Source organism: Calidris pugnax, unplaced genomic scaffold (assembly GCF_001431845.1).
Source record: "Calidris pugnax isolate Ruff unplaced genomic scaffold, ASM143184v1 scaffold210, whole genome shotgun sequence".
NCBI classification, from domain to species: domain Eukaryota; kingdom Metazoa; phylum Chordata; class Aves; order Charadriiformes; family Scolopacidae; genus Calidris; species Calidris pugnax.
Window position 1 is genome coordinate 13,792 of NW_015091004.1, and position 18,633 is coordinate 32,424.

General features: G+C 45.0%; 1 protein-coding gene across 1 annotated transcript in view; it reads left to right on the top strand.

Annotated features, from left to right (window-relative positions):
* The first annotated feature begins 672 nt into the window (after window positions 1-672).
* Window positions 673-18,633, top strand: part of TRPM8 (transient receptor potential cation channel, subfamily M, member 8) — a 66,316-nt gene continuing 48,355 nt past the window's right edge. Inside the window, exons 1-8 of the mRNA XM_014955606.1 lie at window positions 673-775; window positions 2,459-2,532; window positions 5,542-5,698; window positions 11,147-11,324; window positions 12,159-12,331; window positions 13,246-13,420; window positions 14,429-14,496; window positions 18,227-18,424. Coding sequence (XP_014811092.1) covers window positions 677-775; window positions 2,459-2,532; window positions 5,542-5,698; window positions 11,147-11,324; window positions 12,159-12,331; window positions 13,246-13,420; window positions 14,429-14,496; window positions 18,227-18,424 — 1,122 coding nt within the window. The 5' untranslated portion in view covers window positions 673-676. The remainder of the gene's footprint in view (window positions 776-2,458; window positions 2,533-5,541; window positions 5,699-11,146; window positions 11,325-12,158; window positions 12,332-13,245; window positions 13,421-14,428; window positions 14,497-18,226; window positions 18,425-18,633) is intronic.

Here is an 18,633-nt window from a genome sequence, read left to right on the forward strand (position 1 = left end):
GAGCCTCCTCTTCTCCAGGCTGAACAACCCCAGCTCCCTCAGCCTGTCCTCGTAGTGGAGGTGCTCCATCCCCCTGATCATCCTTGTGGCTCTCCTCTGGACCCTCTCCATCAGGTCCATGTCCTTCTTATATTGAGGGCTCCAGACCTGCACACAATACTCCAGGTGAGGTCTCACCAGAGCAGAGTAAAGTGGCAGAATCCCCTCTCTGGACCTGCTGGCAACGCTTCTTTTGATGCAGCCCAGGATGGGATTGGCCTTCTGGGCTGCAGCTGCCCACTGCCTGCTCATGTCCAGCTTCTCATCCACCAGCACCCCCAAGTCCCTTTCCTCAGGGCTGCTTTCCAATCCCTCACCCCCCAGTTTGTATTGGTGGTGAGGATTGTTCCGGCCCAGGTGCAGAACCTTGCATTTGCTCTTGTTGAACCTCATGAGGTTCACCTGGGCCCACCTCTCCAGCCTGTCCAGGTCCTTTTGGATGACATCCCATCCCTCTGGTGTATCGACAACACCACACAACTTGGTATCAGTCCACTTCCTAATTCTTTATGCTGGGTTCAAATAACTTCTCCTTTGCTTTCCTAGGGCACTAAGTGTCCTTGCTGGCTTTTATTTGGTGGAAGAAATTACCATGGCTCCTTTGAACCCCCCCTCTGCTGTGCTCTTTCAGGTTTCCATGGGCACCATGCGGCACCGAAGAAATGGCAATTTTGAGAGTTCCAGACTCCTCTATTCCAGCATGTCTCGCAGCATAGATGTGTCCTCCAGTGATGCTGTGAGTATCTGGTACATCCTTGGTAAGCTTGGGTGTTAACCCAGGGGCTGTGGGTTAGATCATGTCAGGAGAAGGATGGTTGATTTGTCAGTTCTCCTTTAAGGAGAAGTTTCCCTTCAAGCAGAAGCAGATGGATGGACTTCATTCCTTTTGATCCATCTCACTCTTTATTGTACACCCTTAGTCACTTCTGGTTTAAAATCCTATTTCACGTTTCAGTGAGAGACAAATCCTCCATCTCTATAAAGAAGAGCCCCCAACTCTTAAGGAGAATTGATGGCAAAGGCAGACAACATGTAATTATGTTAAACAACCCTTGAAAAGCCTCCATCATTTGCTGATGGCAGGGATTGTCTGGCAGATTTCTTGCTTCTGATGGGCTCCAAAGAGGCCTAATGACTAGCTCTTAGGTCTTTAGCAAGTGGCTCCCCCTCCTTTTTAATTTTTTGGTCTTGTGTGTTTCTTTTGGTCTCATTCTGGCTAAATACATTCTCTTCCATTTTCTTTGTTTTGGATACTATAGCCTTTTTTAAAGAATGCTTTTCCACTTGGAATGACTCCCTCTAACTGTTTAACCACGAGTGTTCTGTCAAAATGGTGAACTTAACTATAGCTGTACGTCCTCCCTTTTCAGCTTTCATCCCAAGCTAAATCTTGGCTTGCAAACCCAAACTTAAAACCAACAAAAAGCCAAACCTCCAAACCTTTCTCCACAAGGGAGAAACTTTTTTTTTGCTTTCCTGGCTTGCAAAGGCAGGTCAGGAATGAATTTGCCTCTCCCAAATTTTAGAGCTTTGCCTACACTTGTGGATTTTCAAGGTTAATAGGAGAGTTAATGGTCAAACAAGCTGAGGAGACTTTGTATTCCACTGAGCTCATGTAATGAGTGACTTCAGTCCTTCTGGTCTCCTGCTGTGGTCTAGTTGAGTTGAATTGAAGTGGCCCCTACCCAAAAGGATGTTAATATTTGGGGTTTTGTTTTGGTTTTGGTGGGGGGTTTTGTTTGGGTTTTTTAAATTTGATTTTTTTTGTTGTTTGGGGTTTTTTTTTGTTTTGTTTTTGATTTGTTTTGTTCTTGTTTTGTTTTGTTCTTGGTTTTTTTTCCCCTTGGGGAGAAACAGTGTTTGCCATGGTCTTTTAAGCAGTACCTAGACCAGAGGTAACCACTGTTTGAAAAATATTGGCAGTGCCCCAAATTATTTGGAAACATGGTGGTGTATGCAAACAGAAATGCTCTGTAGCCTACCCCTAACCATATTGTGCCACTGAATTCAAGTAACATGTTTTCTATGTGGGTCTTTCGGATTAAAAGTTGAAATAACAAAAAAAAATAGGCTCTCCATCCAGTCTGAGGATATCAAATCAGTTTTGCTGTTCAAGATTGTTGTATTTTTTTGGAGGAGAATGCCATACATTTTGCCTCTTTAGTATATATTGTGTTTGACAGATATAAAAATATTGATATTACATGTTTTTTGAATGCCTGTATGTGATTTTTAGTAGTCTTTTTTGTCCACTCACCTCCCATCAATGCTTTCTAGTTGCTCCCCACCACCCACTTTGAGAAAGGCGATTTAGGAATTTATACTAGTTTTCTTTGTGTTTAAACTTATCATGCTGTTACTGAGGTTTCTTCAGTTGTATGCCTTACCAGAAGTAAACGTTCTTCAAATTATTTTCAAGGATTTGGTCAACTTCATCCAAGAAAACTTTAAGAAGAGAGAATGTGTCTTTTTTACAAAAGACACCAAGGCAGCGTAAGCAGATATTTTTCTCTTGTTTTCCAGGTGTTGGGGGGCTGGGGGTATTTCTGCCTGCTATGCCACGTGGCAAGGGTTCAGCATGGAGCAAGGTGGTGGTTTTTTTTGGCTAAAAGTCTGAATTTAGCAATGCAACCTCACCTCAGTCTTGCTTGTACAACTCCTTTCATTGTCAGTGCTTCTTTGGCTTGTTTGCATGTGCCTGGGGTGTTTGGCAATTCTGGTCCCAAAATCTGGAAGTCTGATGGTCAGACAAGCCCCCTGGAGTGTTCCTCCCAGCTCTAGACCAATGGTCTCCAAACTATTTTGATTGCACACCCCATCAGTACAAAGATTTTTGAGCCTACCCCTCCATATATGTTCATTTAGAAACTATATACATCTACTACTGTTCTAATGTTATGTACCTTATAAACCGTACACAAAAATAGCAATTAAAAAACGATGAGATAAAGATGAAATAAATGCTATAATATTTTTTTTTTTTAAAGTTTATTTAATGCTCTGCCCAAATTGGGAGACCACTGCTCTAGACTGTCAGGAGTCTGGAAATATATCAGTTTGAGTTACTCCACAACTTACTTGATGCAAAACTTAGGGGCCTGACCTTCATGCTAACTCTGTCCTCATACCTTCCAGCAGCTCTCTTCAGGGGCTTTAATCCAAATTCCCTATTTGAAGCATAATTGCAGCAGCATATAGATGCTTTTAGGGATGCAGTACCAGCAGTGGTATTGATGAATAACTATGTATGTCTCATACCTTCCAGCAGCTCTCTTCAGGGGCTTTAATCCAAATTCCCTATTTGAAGCATAATTGCAGCAGCATATAGATGCTTTTAGGGATGCAGTACCAGCAGTGGTATTGATGAATAACTATGTATGTATGTATCAGAGGTTTGCCTAATTTAATTTTTCATATTAAACCCAACTCACAAATTCCATGCACAAGCCTTTAGGGCAGAGAGATCCAGCCACTAGTTTTTACTCAGGATGATGTTCATTTAAGACAGGATATTATACTTGCTTCATATTCAGACACAAGTACTTAATACAAGGTAAATTTGAGGACTGTGACATTGCTTTTGTTTTTTGGGTTGGTTTTTGTTGTTTGTTTTTTTTTTATAATCTCAGGAGAAAAGTGATCAAACTAATGCAGCTGCAGAAGTCCTAATATAGAGCTCTCAGAAACTCTATTCTCCTTTAAAGCTGGGAGGCAAAATGCCTTAGAGAGAGAGAGAGGGAGGGAAATTAGTCTTATTTCAGAAAGTCTTACTTAGGGTCCTCTTCTGCCATCTAAAATGGGATGGCTGGCAAAGGACCAACAAAAGATGGAGAGCTGGTTCTTATCAGCTTCTCTTCCTGCAAGCCCACTGGGAAAAGGGTTGCGAGTCATACTTTATAACTCGCTGGGATTTTTTTGTCTATCTATTTTTAAGGTGATCTGGTCTTATTTGCAAGCTCCAGCAGATTAGAAGGAACCATGTAAGTTTTCTCTCCTTCAGAGACACATGCTGTGACCTACCTTTCCAGCAGTCTTCAGAGGGGACATTACTCAGTATCACGTTTGCAGTCTGCAAGCTAACTATAAAGGACACCATAACCCCACAAATTAACATCCTCATCTTAATCCTTTTGGGCTGATGCATTTTTTTCCCCCCCCACTCTAGATTCCCAAACTGCACAATGCTGTTAATAGCACTGGTCCTCATGCTTTGTCCTTCTTCTACTTTTTTTTGTGTTGTTAGCTAGCAAAAATTAACATTGTGAAAGTGTTTACGTGATGTTGGTTGTTAGACCAAGGGCCCACACTTCCTCCCTCCTCTTGCTGTTGACAGTGCTCACTCTACTTGGCTGACTACAGTTCTCAGTCAACCCTGCCCTTTCATAAGCAAGGACCATTTCTCCATGCCCTCTCCATGTACCTCTCCATTTCTGGTGGTACCTGATGCCAAGTTCTGGTGCATTTTCTTCATTTCTGTGCACAGTTGTAGGTTTTTAAATGAAGCTGCTGGTAAATTAACTTGGTATGCAATAATCACAGAATCTTCATGGTTGGAAGGGATCTTTGAGATCGAGTCCAACCACATAAACAAACCAAACCAAGCAAACAAACAAAAAATCCCCCAAACTTCCACAAACAGACACAACCCAACAACCTCGGGCACTAGAGCATGCCCTGAAGTGCCACCTCTACAGGGTTCTTAAATCCCTCCAGGGATGGTGACTCCACCACCTCCCTGGGCAGGCTGTTCCAGGGCCTGACCACCCTCTCAGGAAAGTCATTCTTCCTAAAATCTCATCTAAACCTCCCCTGCCCCAACTTCAGACAATTTCCTCTGCTCCTGGCATTATTCCCTTGGGAGAAGAGGCCAACCCCCACCTCTCTACACCCTCCTTTCAGGTAGTTGTAGAGGGCAATGAGGTCTCCCCTCAGCCTCCTCTTCTCCAAACTCAACATGCCCAGTTCCCTCAGCCTCTCCTCGTAGGACTTGTTCTCCAGACCCCTCCCCAGCTTGGTGGGTAAGGCCCATCCAGAAGTGTCAGGCTCATCTCTTAGCACAGGCTGGTTCCTGAGATGTCCTCCACTCCATTGCCTGGTGCCAAGCAGAAGCAGATTATAGGAGTAGGAAGCATGATTAGGTGCTGGTCTCAGCTGAGAGTTGGTTCCTCTTAGCAGTTAATCTGTCACTTAGCAAATCCCAGGTGGAATCCCATGCACAACTGGTTTGGTAGCTCCACCTGCTGCATGGCTTGTTGTGTTTGTACAACCCTTCATGAAGACCTTGCACATGATGTGACTGCTATGGTAGGCACCCCGTATTCTGCTGGCTCCAAGTTTGCTGCAAAATAACACTTCTTGGAAATGTCCTGACCAAGCAGAAGTTTTGAAGGTGATTTCAGCTCTGAAAATATTCTGTCTGTTGTTCATAAACACATCAGAGCTCACTTTTCTGTGCTCGGGATGGTAACATTGGGGTTTCATGTCTATTTGCTCTTCTTTCAGGGGCAACTTATGTAAATGTGGGTACCCCGAAAATCAGCACATAGAGGGCACTCAGGTTAATAGCAATGAGAAATGGAATTACAAGAAGCACACTAAGGAACTTCCTACTGATGCCTTTGGGGACATTCAGTTTGAAAACATGGGAAAAAGAGGAAAGGTAAGTGATTGTGTTAAGAGCATGTGTCAGGCCCCTGTTGGGTGCCCCGTAGTCATTCCTGAATATGAGGCCAGTGGAAGCCCCTGAAAAGCAGGGGAGGTGGAGCTAAAGTCAATTTGATTTGAATGGGAATGGCAGAAGTAAGACTACAAAGGAGGCAAGCTGGTTTCTCAAGTCCTGGCAGCAGATAACAAAGAATAATTTCTTTTCTGTTATTTATTTCACAGGCTAATGATGGGAGTGAAAGAGATTATCTCTTTCCAGGCGTGGCAGGAGAATGGGTGAATGAGGGTGATTCTCAGTTATTATTTTTTATATTATTTTTTATTAGTTCTGAAGGTCTTGGGCTAGTTAGGATATAATTTAAAACAGATTTGTGGTGTCTGTCACCAGAACTCTGCACCCTGACTATATCAGAGTGCATTGCAGTGGCCATTTTGTGGTCCCCCTCTCTACTGAAATGTGGTTGCATTTTAGTGGTGAACCTGACCTAATAAGGTAAAGTGTCTGAATGACCAAGCTCCTGATAAATGTGCTTCGTTCTTGACCATCGTGACTTTAACCCCAAGACAAGGCTGGTTTTTGGAAAATAACTCCTTTCCAGTGTGTACCAACTTATGCTTTAGAAAGAAAACGGTGTGAGGGTGCACACCAGTTGGACTAGATGGTCTCTAGAAGGTCCCTTCCAACTCTGACAAATCCATGAATCCATTCATTCTTCAAAAAGTACAAAAGTAAATTAACTCTGAGTCGTACCAAGCACCTTATAAACAATGGGCAGTCAAAATGGATAATAATCCCCAATCAAGTAGATTGTCCAAAGCATTTTTTGGGAACTCATGAGCATCAACAACACAAAAATCATTACTTTTGCTTGTAGAAAAGAAGCTAATTTTTATGTAGTGTATGTAGACATAAGGAGTTACAAAGCTGGGACAGGAGCATGTGGGACATGCTTTGCCTTGGAAGGTGCAGCAGGATCCATGAGGTGATAACCACGGGCATTCCATGTCTGTGGGGATGTAAGACCTTTCTTTGGAGGGTCTGTACCAAACAGAAGCTGCATGTACCTCCTGGTTACTCCATAAAATCATCAGTCGTGCTTTGTAATGGCTTTAACACATCATCCAAAGCTTGTCTACACAACCTGCTGAACCTCTATTCCCTCCTCCCCTGTTCTATGTGCAGATGATCATAGCTTAGGCCTTGGACTGGACACTCTGAAGGCTGTGGTGGGATGTTGGAATGGGGTTTGTGTGCCCTGCACCCTCAAAGAGTCATTTTCTTTGGAAGGGGTCTCCAGAGTCATCTACTCAAAGCTCTTTCTCAAAGCATATCCGTGAGGAACAGCTTGCTCAGGCCCGTAACCAGTTGAATATTGAGCTTTTCCCAGAGTGGAGACCACACAACGATGGTAAATTGGAGAGGGATGTAAGATAACAGTGGGACTTTGGAGGTTTTATTCTGTTTGTGTGTGTCCCATTCCCCTAGGCCCGGGTTTTTCCTTGATGTGGGACAGTGGAGGGATAGAAAGAAGAAAACAGTTGGTGTTGCAATTTCTGATGATTTGGATTTACACTGTGTGAAGGAGGCACAGGAGTCACATGTGGCTGAGCTCATCTACCTCTCCTAGATGGCTGAGATTTACCAGCAGTGCAGCTTTTTTGAACCATTCCCCTAGGCCCGGGTTTTTCCTTGATGTGGGACAGTGGAGGGATAGAAAGAAGAAAACAGTTGGTGTTGCAATTTCTGATGATTTGGATTTACACTGTGTGAAGGAGGCACAGGAGTCACATGTGGCTGAGCTCATCTACCTCTCCTAGATGGCTGAGATTTACCAGCAGTGCAGCTTTTTTGAAACAATCAACATAATTGAGGAAAATCAGAGCGTGCTGTGTAAATTAATCGGGTGGGTTTTATGCAAAGTAGCAGAAAGGAGGCATTTGGGTTTGAGACAGACTGAAGGTTTTGAATCACGCTTAAAAAGATCCAAGCACTTCCCAGATTTGTTGATATTTTAGCTTTATTCTGCTGTGTGCCTTCCGTGAAAGAAGAAATTATTTGCTCTGGCACCTGCCTGTCTTAAACATTGCAAAGTGTTTCCTCTTGAGCTTGTGTGTAGAACGTCAAATCCAAAATAATCTGAGAGTTTCAGACTGTTATCAACGAGGGTTGGAAAGTTTTATACCCTCCATTGTACTTTTTAGGATGGATGAGTCCTAAAAGGTCCTGGGAGGAAATATTAGATGTGAACAGACTGATAAAATCCCCACGTTTAAGCCCTGCTCGCACTGTCTTATTTTTGCGGTGTTGCTCTGATGCTTTAACATCTAAAGACATTGCAGTTTCTGTGGTTTATGTTCTGGTAGCCCTCAATCTGAAAAAAAATAATAAGAAGAATCCCTCTCTGAATACTTTTCTGAGTGATGGTTGGGCTGTACCAGGAGATGGCATCCTTGTACCAGGAGAAAGAAACTGGCTGAACTGAGGGATTCACCCTCTTGAATGCAGCCTGTAAAAGACCCTGGAAGCGACAAGTGCCAGACATAAAGTTGCTGGTACATTGAATGAATAGATGAAAACAACAAGTCATTCAACTGGAAGCCTTGATTGTTGATGGAACAATGGTAGTCATGCAGATACAAGGTACTTTGCATGATCAGCAGTGTTTAGGATAAATGCCTTCTAACTACAGAGCTACCAAGACTTGCTGTGGGCAAGATGATTCAAGGATTGGAGCATCTCCCTTATGAGGAGAGACTGAGAGAGCTGGGACTCTTTAGTCTGGAGAAGAGAAGGCTGAGGGGAGACCTTATCAATGCCTACAAGTATCTCAAGGGAGGGTTGAAGGAGGAGGGAGCCAGACTCTTTTCAGTGGTTCCCAGTGAGAGGACGAGGGGCAACGGGCACAAGTTGGAACAGAAGAGGTTCCACTCAAATATGAGGAGAAACTTCTTCACAGTGAGGGTGGCAGAGCCCTGGAAGAGGCTGCCCAGGGAGGGTGTGGAGCCCCCTTCTTTGGAGATTTTCAAGACCCGCCTGGATGCTCCTGAGTAACATGCTCTGACAAGCTCTGGGCAATCCTGCTTCAGCAGGGGAGTTGGACGAGATGATCTCTATGGTCCCTTCCAACTCTAAAAATTCAGTGAAATTCAGTGAAATAGCTTACTGGCTCTGTGGAGCAGTTAATGTTTCTGGCAGGCTCCCTTCCCCTAGGGGGGACCCTCTCCTGAAAAACACCCAAGGCTTCATGTGGCTGATGCTTATGAAGAGCAGCAGCTCTCCTGTGTAGCTGCTGGAGCCTGCTAGGCTTCCTCTGTGATGCACTGTTCTGAGCCAGGTGCAATAAGTGCTCCTGGGAACCCCTCCTGGAACAGTTGATGATGTTCTTTAGTTCGAGTTAAATGTCTCTCAAGACATTTCTTCTTCAAACTAAGCCATTGGGTTCGCTTTCCTGCAAAGACTGGGCAATCTGAACCAAATCCACTATGATACGGGTCCAAGTTACTTCTTTTCATCCCTTGGACCTGTTGGGTCTAGCGGAGGGCCACCAAGATGGTCAGAGGGCTGGAGCACCTCTGCTACGGGTCCAAGTTACTTCTTTTCATCCCTTGGACCTGTTGGGTCTAGCGGAGGGCCACCAAGCTGGTCAGAGGGATGGAGCACCTCTGCTGTGAAGACAGGCTGAGGGAGCTGGGGTTGTTCAGCCTGAAGAAGAGAAGGCTCCGGGGAGACCTCAGAGCAGCCTTCCAATATCTGAAGGGAGCTCCAGGAGAGCTGGGGAGGGACTCTTTGTCAGGGAGTGCAGTGACAGGACAAGGGGGAACGGTTTTAAATGGGAAGAGGGGAGATTGAGATGAGATACCAGAAAGAAATTCTTTGCTGTGAGGGTGGTGAGACCCTGGAAGAGGTTGCCCAGAGAAGCTGTGGCTGCCCCATCCCTGGAGGGGTTCAAGGCCAGGCTGGATGGGGCTTGGAGCAACCTGGTCTGGTGGGAGGTGTCCCTGCCCAGGGCAGGGGGCTTGGAACTGGATGATCTTGAAGGTCCCTTCCAACTCTAACCATTCTATGATTCTAGTATAAATTTGATAAAGTTGCTTTGTGTTATACTTAAAATGCTGTTATGGGTATAAGTTATCACAGGGGCAATGTACCCGTGGAGCCTGGAATTTATAGTTAGTCAAATCAAGGTCGTACCTGTGGAGCCTGGAATTTATAGTTAGTCAAATCAAGGTGTTAATAGTGTAATCAAAATACAACTGTAATCATTATTAGTTCACTTATAGCAATGCTGTCATTAATCCATAATCCAAGCTATGAATCCAAGCTTTGTTAGAGTTAAAATTATGTTATAGTGTAAATGTCCTTGGTGTTGTGCTCATCCTTCCAGTGCTCCTCTGAATCCCAGTCTCAGTGCTCTTCTCTTCCTCCAGTGGAAAGAGGCTTTGGAGGCTTTATTTGACCCCTGAGGTTTTTGAAGGGATAATTTCAGTCCTGATCAACCCTCCTCCTTGGTCCTGGGATGCCTGGAGTTCTACCTATACATTTCTTTCAAGACGGTCTGCTTGTGCTCTTTCTTTTCAGTGGTTCTGAATTATATCATTCTTTTGGCTGCATTTGTTATTTCCAAAAATAATTTTACCTGATTCATAAGGTTGCACTCAAATATAGTGCAAATTATTGGCAGTTGTGATTTTTTGTTTTTGACAGACAGGACCTCTGTCGTTCAGTGCCTGCGTTCTTCTGTGCCACCTTTTATTGTGGTTATACATTGTTCAATTAACTATTTGTTACTGTTATGGCTAATGAAATGTAGACAATGGTTATTACACTGCTAGACAGCTGCTGTCACAACTGTCCTCAGACCAGGGCAAAGAGAATTTGCCCTCTTGGGTTGGTACAAAGCCTGTGGACTTTTACTAGTAATGGCAAAAAATAATTTTTTGGGGCTAGGCAGTATATCTTCTGCCAAATTTTAGATGTAGGTGGCAGAACATGGTGGCACAGCCTCACACTGCACTACCCCCTGACCCCACTACCAGGGTGCTGGAGACACTGGTTGCAGTTTTTGGGCTGAAATCACGGAGAAGGGAGATCTTGAGGCCAGTGGGTACATTCTTTGTGGTGCTGCTGCCCTGATGTTGCCGCTTTTGTTCCTCTCTCTGTAAGACTCTGCCTCATCTCCAGACCTCAGCACTGGTCTGTTGAGAGAGGAGATCCCCTTGCAAGATCCTAATAACAGATCTCTGGTTGTAGGGGGAGGATAAAGAATGTTTTAGGGGAAGAAACAAAGACTTACGCTCTGGTTCATCATCACTTTACCCTTTTGTGTAACAGTTGTTGGAAGAAGAGTGTGGAATTAGAGAAGAAGATGCAATTCCTGCTCTGCTCCCAGCTGTCACTATTTATCTCTTGCTGATTTGTTTCTCCTCTTCTCTCTCACCCAAGTACATCCGTTTGTCGTGCGACACGGACTCTGAAACCCTCTATCATCTCATGACCCAGCACTGGCACCTGAAAACCCCTAACCTGGTCATCTCTGTCACCGGGGGGGCGAAGAACTTTGCGCTCAAGCCCCGGATGCGCAAGATCTTCAGCAGGCTGATCTACATTGCCCAGTCCAAAGGTAGAGAGACCTGCAAAGGAGTCTGCATTATTTTATTGCTGCATGATGCTGTTGGAGAAGTGGTGGCTCAATGGGTCAGCAGAGAAGGAGGGCATTGAGTTTGTTTTCTCTTGGCTAGCACATCTTGGTTTCAGACCATTAAAGTGCACGTTAAAAAGAACAGCCTTTTACCATGGACAACTCCAACCCAACCGCTTTGGAGGAGGAAGCTGAAGCCTACAAAGGAGTGCTGTCCTCCCATCAGAGCTACACTACGAAAATCCACACGAAAATCCACGCAAAATTTTGCTAAATAATAAGCCAGTTCATACAGGCTCTGTAGGGACACTTTAGACTTTCACTGTGCAGTTCTTCAAAGAAGGCTGCCCAGGGGGGTGGTTGAGGCACCATCCCTGGAGGTGTTCAAAAGATGGGTTGACGTGGTGCTGGGGGACATGGCTTAGTGATGGCTTTTTGTCAGAGTTGGGTTGATGGTTGGACTAGATGATCTTGAAGGTCCCTTCCAACCTAGATGATTCTATGATTGTGATCACTATGTGACCTAACTGTTTGGAAGTACCAGGGTTGGGAGCTAGACCTCAGGATCATAGAATCATAGAATGGTTAGGGTTGGAAGGGACCTCAAAGATCATCTAGTTCCAACCCCCAGGATGATAATGGAAGGTACGTTGTGTGCAACGTGTTAAAACACACCTTTTGTGTTTGGCTGAAGGATCAATGCCTCTTCCGAGGTGAGGTCTTGAGAGAGGATGGGGTTGTGGGATCTTCAAGGTGATGCATTAGGAGGGTGGGTGTTCCGCTACCTCCTCCCAGGTGATTGGATGTTGTCCCCAGGGGCCTGGATTTTCACAGGAGGCACTCATTACGGGCTGATGAAGTACATTGGAGAAGTGGTGAGAGACAACACCATCAGTCGGAGCTCGGAGGAGAATGTGGTGGCTATTGGCATAGCAGCCTGGGGCATGATTTCCAACAGAGAAACTCTGGTTCGCAGTGGCGATGATGAAGTAAGAAACGAGTACGGGTTGATGGGGGAACAAAGAGGAGGCTGAGATGTCACTTATGGAGATTATGTCCCTGAGTGACTGCTGCTCGATGCCATCGGCCATGTGATGGCTGAGTTGAGTGGTCAGTCAAGCTCTTGCTTGTAAGCCTGGCAAATCAGACCTCAGCAGAATGCTTTCCAGGGTAATGTTGGTGTAGAAGCACATCTGTCACAGGCTCCCATGAGGTTGGAAGGGACCTCTGGAGATCATCTAGTCCAACCCCCTGCCAAAGCAGGGCCACCCAGAGCAGGTCGAATTACATGAAATTGGAAGGGACCTCTGGAGATCATCTAGTCCAACCCCCTGCCAAAGCAGGGCCACCCAGAGCAGGTCCCGAAGGAACGTGTCCAGGTGGGGTTGGAATGTCTCCAGAGAAGGAGACTCCACCACCTCCCTGGGCAGCCTCTGCCAGGGCTCTGCCACCCTCACAGCAAAGAAGGTCCTCCTCATGTTGAGGTGGAACTTCTTCTATTCAAGTTTGTGCCCATTTCCTCTTGTCCTGTCCCTGGGCACCACTGAAAAAAGATCAGCCCCATCCTCTTGACACTCTCCCTTTAAGTATTGATCAGATCAATCTAAGCATTGATCAGATCCCCCCTCAGCCTTCTCTTCTCCAGACTCAAAAGACCCAAGTCCCTCAGCCTCTCCTCGTAAGGGAGGTGCTCCAGGCCTTATGCTGTGTTCCCTTATGGGCTATCTCCATGGTTTGTTGCTGTTGGGACTACCATGAGCACTGTCTTGAGTCAGGAAATCCAGACTCCTAACTGATGAGGAATAGTTGATGGCTAGGGTTATAGTCGTCACTGGTTTGTCCTTAAAGGCTTGTGCATGCTCTGCCCTTGGATCTGTGTTAAATGCTGTGCTTGTACTTCTAGGGGTACTACTTGGCCCACTACATAATGGATGATCTCAAGAGAGACCCCCTCTATTGCCTGGATAATAATCACACCCACCTCTTACTGGTTGATAACGGCACCCACGGGCACCCCACGATCGAGGCAAAAGTACGAACTCAGCTAGAAAAGTACATTTCCGAGCTGGTCATCCCAGGTAGGTCTCCTTGTCAGCTTGCAGACCTCCTTTTCCTTAGTCCTTGCATGTTTTGGGGCATTCGTGGTGATTTTCTGGCAACAAGAGAGGAGCGGTAGCATCCTCTGGATGCTGAACTGGAGGGGATGTGTTAATTGTGTTGCATCTTGAGCGCCTTCAGGAACAATGGGTCTTCTTCAATATCCCCACTATCTGCAATATCCCTGCCCTCATCTCCTTTCCTGTATGTCACAATGGTCATTTCAGCCACACAACCTTTCCATCCCTTCCTGCTGGCTCTCTGGTGGAAGCTGACCCTTCTATGGACTTTCCACCTGGCACTGAATTCCAGATAGCTGAAGCACAACTACACAGGAGCTGGAATTAGGCTTTTTCCAAAATATTAATTTGTGAGGGTGATTGATCCTTCTGAAACCTGCTCCTAAATAATTTCTTTTTCAGCTCCTTCTTTGAGAAAATGGTAAAAATCAAAAGCCTTGTCAAGAAATTGTTAGTTAGAGAGTTTGAGGGTTTTTTTTTACCGTATACCTCAGCTGAAGTGTACTTGCTGTCATGACAAAAGCATGCAGAATCATCATGAAAAGTGGTATGTTTTGGTATGTAGCTTCTAGATTTTCAGAATTCTTAGCTTTCCTTTACAACTGAAAATGTAAAGTCAGAAGTTCTGAATCTTCAACTTGTGATAAGAACCTTGTACCTAGACTCAGACTGGTCAAGGCAGTAGGTAAATAGAATAAAATCACACATTTTCAGGACTTTGGAGCTACTAAAAATCATGATTGTGAGGAGGAATAAAGCATCTGGAGCAGGTGTCTGCAGAACGTTAGACAAAACTGCATTTTCATTAAAAACAGGAAAAGCTGATAATAGATTTGGCAAAAAGTACAGTAAACTAGTGTCTGCGTGAACGGCTTGAAAATTCTTTCGTTGTACTCAGGCAAAATAAGTTGTTCAAACTGCATTAACGGGTTGAATCTTTTTCCCTTTTTCTTTTGGCACGTTTCACAGAGTCTAATTATGGTGGAAAGATTCCAATTGTGTGTTTTGCCCAAGGTGGAGGGAAGGAGACTTTGAAAGTAAGTTTATTTCTTTTCCTTATTTCTAGGAGCGATAGAAGGGACATTAATATTAAATTTTTTTACTCCACAAGCAACATGATAAAGCTGAAGCTTGCCCAGCACTTGCAATTGCAGTTAAGCTTAGGAAGTTTGTTTTGGGTTAAAACTTTCTGTGCCAAGTTTCTACCTCAGGCTGGCAGCCTGGAAAACTTTTCGCTGGGGCAATTCAGTTGTCTCAGTTCTTCCATAACCAATCACAGAATCACAGAATCTTCTAGGTTGGAAGGGACCTTCAAGATCATCTTGTCCAACCGTCAACCTGACTGACAAAAATAGACACCCACACAACAAACAAGGAGCATCATCACTAAACCAGACCTCCCAGAACTACATCAACCCCTCTTTTGAATACCTCCAGGGATGGTGCCTCAATCCAGCCCCAAAATGTTTGTTTCTTGGGTTTATTTGAGCAACAATCAGAAGAATCTCTGTCAGCCAGGTAGCTCTTGATCCTCTTTATACCAATTTGCCTAAATTCTGGTTTGGGAAAACTTGGCTTGCCCATGCTCAGTGGAGATTGGTGCTTTCTTGTAACACACAGAGAAGATGTGGACCTGTTGAACGGGTCCAGAGGAGGGCCACAAAGATGGTCAAAGGGATGGAGCACCTCTGCTGTGAAGACAGGCTGAGACAGGCTTGTTCAACCTGGAGAAGAGAAGGCTCCAGGGTGACCTTATAGCCCCTTCCAGTATCTGAAGGGAGCTCCAGGAGAGCTGGGGAGGGACTCTTTGTCAGGGAGTGCAGTGACAGGACAAGGGGGAACAGTTTTGAATGGGAAGAGGGGAGATTGAGATGAGATACCAGGAAGAAATTCTTTGCTGTGAGGGTGGTGAGACACTGGAACAGGTTGCCCAGAGAAGCTGTGGCTGCCCCATCCCTGGAGGGGTTCAAGGCCAGGCTGGATGGGGCTTGGAGCAACCTGGTCTGGTGGGAGGTGTCCCTGCCCAGGGCAGGGGGGTTGGAACTGGATGATCTTGAAGGTCCCTTCCAACTCTAACCATTCTATAATTCTATGATTCTATTATAAATTTGATAAAGTTGCTTTGTGATATACTTAAAATGCTGTTATGGGTATATGTTATCACAGGGACAATGTACCCGTGGAGCCTGGAATTGATAGTTAGTCAAATCAAGGCTTTAATAGTGTAATCAAAATACAACTGGAATTATTATTAGTTCACTTATAGCAATGCTGCCACTAATCCATAATCCAAGCTATGAATCCAAGATTTGTTAGAGTTAAAATTATGTTATAGTGTAAATGTCCTTGGTGTTGTGCTCATCCTTCCAGTCTTCCTCTGAATCCCAGAAGGAGCTGGGGAAGGGGCTGGGTTTGCAGGAGGGTCAGATACACTGAAAAGAGTATGTCAGTGTTTGAGTCAGTAACATTGAAGCACAGTGATACCTATAATTATTTTTTGAAGACATGATCTTGGTAGTACCTGTTCTGACCAGAGCTATGCTGTTAATATTGAGGCTAATCAAACTGGTTTGCTTGTCCGGATGACAAACAATGTGAATTCAAAGCACAGTCCCTCTTACCACTTCATTGCTAACATTAATCAATTAGTCTGAACCAATCTGTGAAGTTTCAGGTCGTTATCCCAGCCTCCCTGTATGTTTCCTGGGTGTTTTGGTTCCATTCCTGTGATTAATTTTAACTTTGCCCACAGATAGATAGTAGGAGAACAGGGATGCAGAGCTCAGTGTGTTAACCAGAGGTCCTAAGATGAAATGAAGCATCCATTTAGGTTTTAGAGCAAAGCTTTGCTGAAAATGACATGTTGCCATCCCTTCCTAGCTCCAAATTGCCAATGGTTAAGAGAGGATTTGCCCATGGCTGAAGAATCTGTTTCTTTATGCCATGTGGTGTACTTAGTTGGCCAGCCTGATGGCCACGTGTATTATGTAGAGAGACCTCAAACCCACTGTTAAGAAATGATACATAACACAGACTTACTAGCTACCTAATCAGAATGAATAAAAGCTTTGTTAAATCAAATGCATAATTCATAGCAAGAGGTTCCTCTGCAAAGTATCTGGATGATAGTTCACCTATGGATCCGTGCCAGTCTCTGGGCTGTTAACCAGTGTTACCAGTGCACAAAGACATTCATGTCTTGCCTTCACACTCGTTTGTAGGTGAGGCCATCTTCTCAAGGAGTAAATAGAGTCTCTGATCAGCCTGAAGTGACACAGCAGGTCTCATGCTGTGGACATCTGTCCTTGCCTTGCCTTAGTCTCAATGGCCTTGGCCAGGAAAGATTCTCAGCTTCTGTGACTGGTGCGTGATGACAGGAATCAGCTTTTGCAGAGGAGAAGTAAAACTGTCTCAAGGTTCTGTTTTGAACTCTCTGTGATGTAAAACATGCACTTTAGCTGGACTTTTCTGAAGAAAACCACTTTGATCTAGTTGGCTTTTATCATTGACCCCTTGTCCAATTGGCAGGAGTAATGTGTTCACAACTTTGACCACTCTAATTTTATATTTTTTTTGTTCTTAGGAACCTCTCTCTTCCCATAGCCCATAGGTGCTCTGTCTTTCCACTTGCATTGACTCATTTTGTACAACTCCCTGGCAGACACCTTCTATTCTGGTGACTGTGTTCTCGGTGGTAACGACGCAAATTAAATAATTGGCTTCTCTTGTTGTCTTTGCAACAGGAGGGCGAATGGTCCTTGCATCTTAATTTCAACGTGTCTTTTTTTTTAATATTATTATTTTTTTTTTTCTTTCCAGCAAGCAGTATAGAACCTTGCTGTGTGAGAAATTGTGTAGGTAACTATTGGAGACATTCAATAGCGTTGTGTTGCAATATGCTCATGGTGCTACAGAAGTCATCTCTCTGTAAAAGATTTCTGCTTGCATCTCCAGTGAATAAATCACAGAATCACAGAATCTTCTTGGTTGGAAGGGACCTTAAAGATCATCTTGTCCAACCGTCAACCTAACTGACAAAAATAGACACCCACACAACAAACAAGGAGCATCATCACTAAACCAGACCTCCCAGCACTACATCAACCCGTCTTTTGAACACCTCCAGGGATGGGGCCTCAACCACCTCCCTGGGCAGCCCATTCCAATGCCTGATAACCCTTTCAGTGAAAAAATTTTTCCTAATATCCAGCCTGAACCTCCCCTGGCACAACTTGAGGCCATTTCCTCTCGTCCTGTCGCCTGTGACTTGGGAGAAGAGACCGACCCCCACCTCTCTACACCCTCCTTTCAGGGAGTTGTAGAGAGCAATAAGGTCTCCCCTCAGCCTCCTCTTCTCCAGGCTGAATAACCCCAGCTCCCTCAGCCTCTCCTCATAAGACTTGTGCTCCAGACCCCTCACCATCTTTGTCGCCCTTCTCTGGACCCGCTCCAGCACCTCAATGTCTTTTTTATGGTAGGGGGCCCAAAACTGGACACAGTACTCAAGGTGAGGCCTCACCAGTGCCCAGTACAGGGGGACGATCACCTCTCGGGCCCTACTCCCCACGCTGTTCCTGACCCAGGCCAGGATGCTGTTGGCTTTCTTGGCCACCTGGGCACACTGGCCAGATAAAGCCAGATCCTTTTAACTTGCCTGTGGTGTTACTTGACCGATGTCAAACCCAATGTCTTTAGGCTTTCTTACTGAAGAGTAAGCTCTGGTAGCACAATCATCTTCAAGTGATCACCTCTCCTTTGGCTCCCTAGTCTATCAACCTGGCCATCAAGAGTAAGATTCCCTGTGTTGTGGTGGAAGGCTCCGGGCGGATCGCTGATGTCATTGCTAGCTTGATGGAGGCAGAAGGCACTCTTGCCTCTTCGTGTGTCAAGGAGAGCTTGCTCAGGTACCTGCCTCGAACCATTTCCAGGCTCTCGGAAGAGGAGACTGAAAGCTGGATCAAATGGGTGAGTGAGTGCTACGCTGCGGGGAGCTACCAAGGCTGAAGGTGGGAGAGGGGTAGAGGAAGCAGGAGCAGCTGGTGCCTTCCAAATCAGGGATGATCCTATCTGGCAGTACCTATAAGATGTACAGGGCTCCTCACCATGTCATATCCATGGGGATTTTAGAAAAGAGGCCAGATGTTTTCTAACTGACTGCTCCCTGGGTGCTTGGG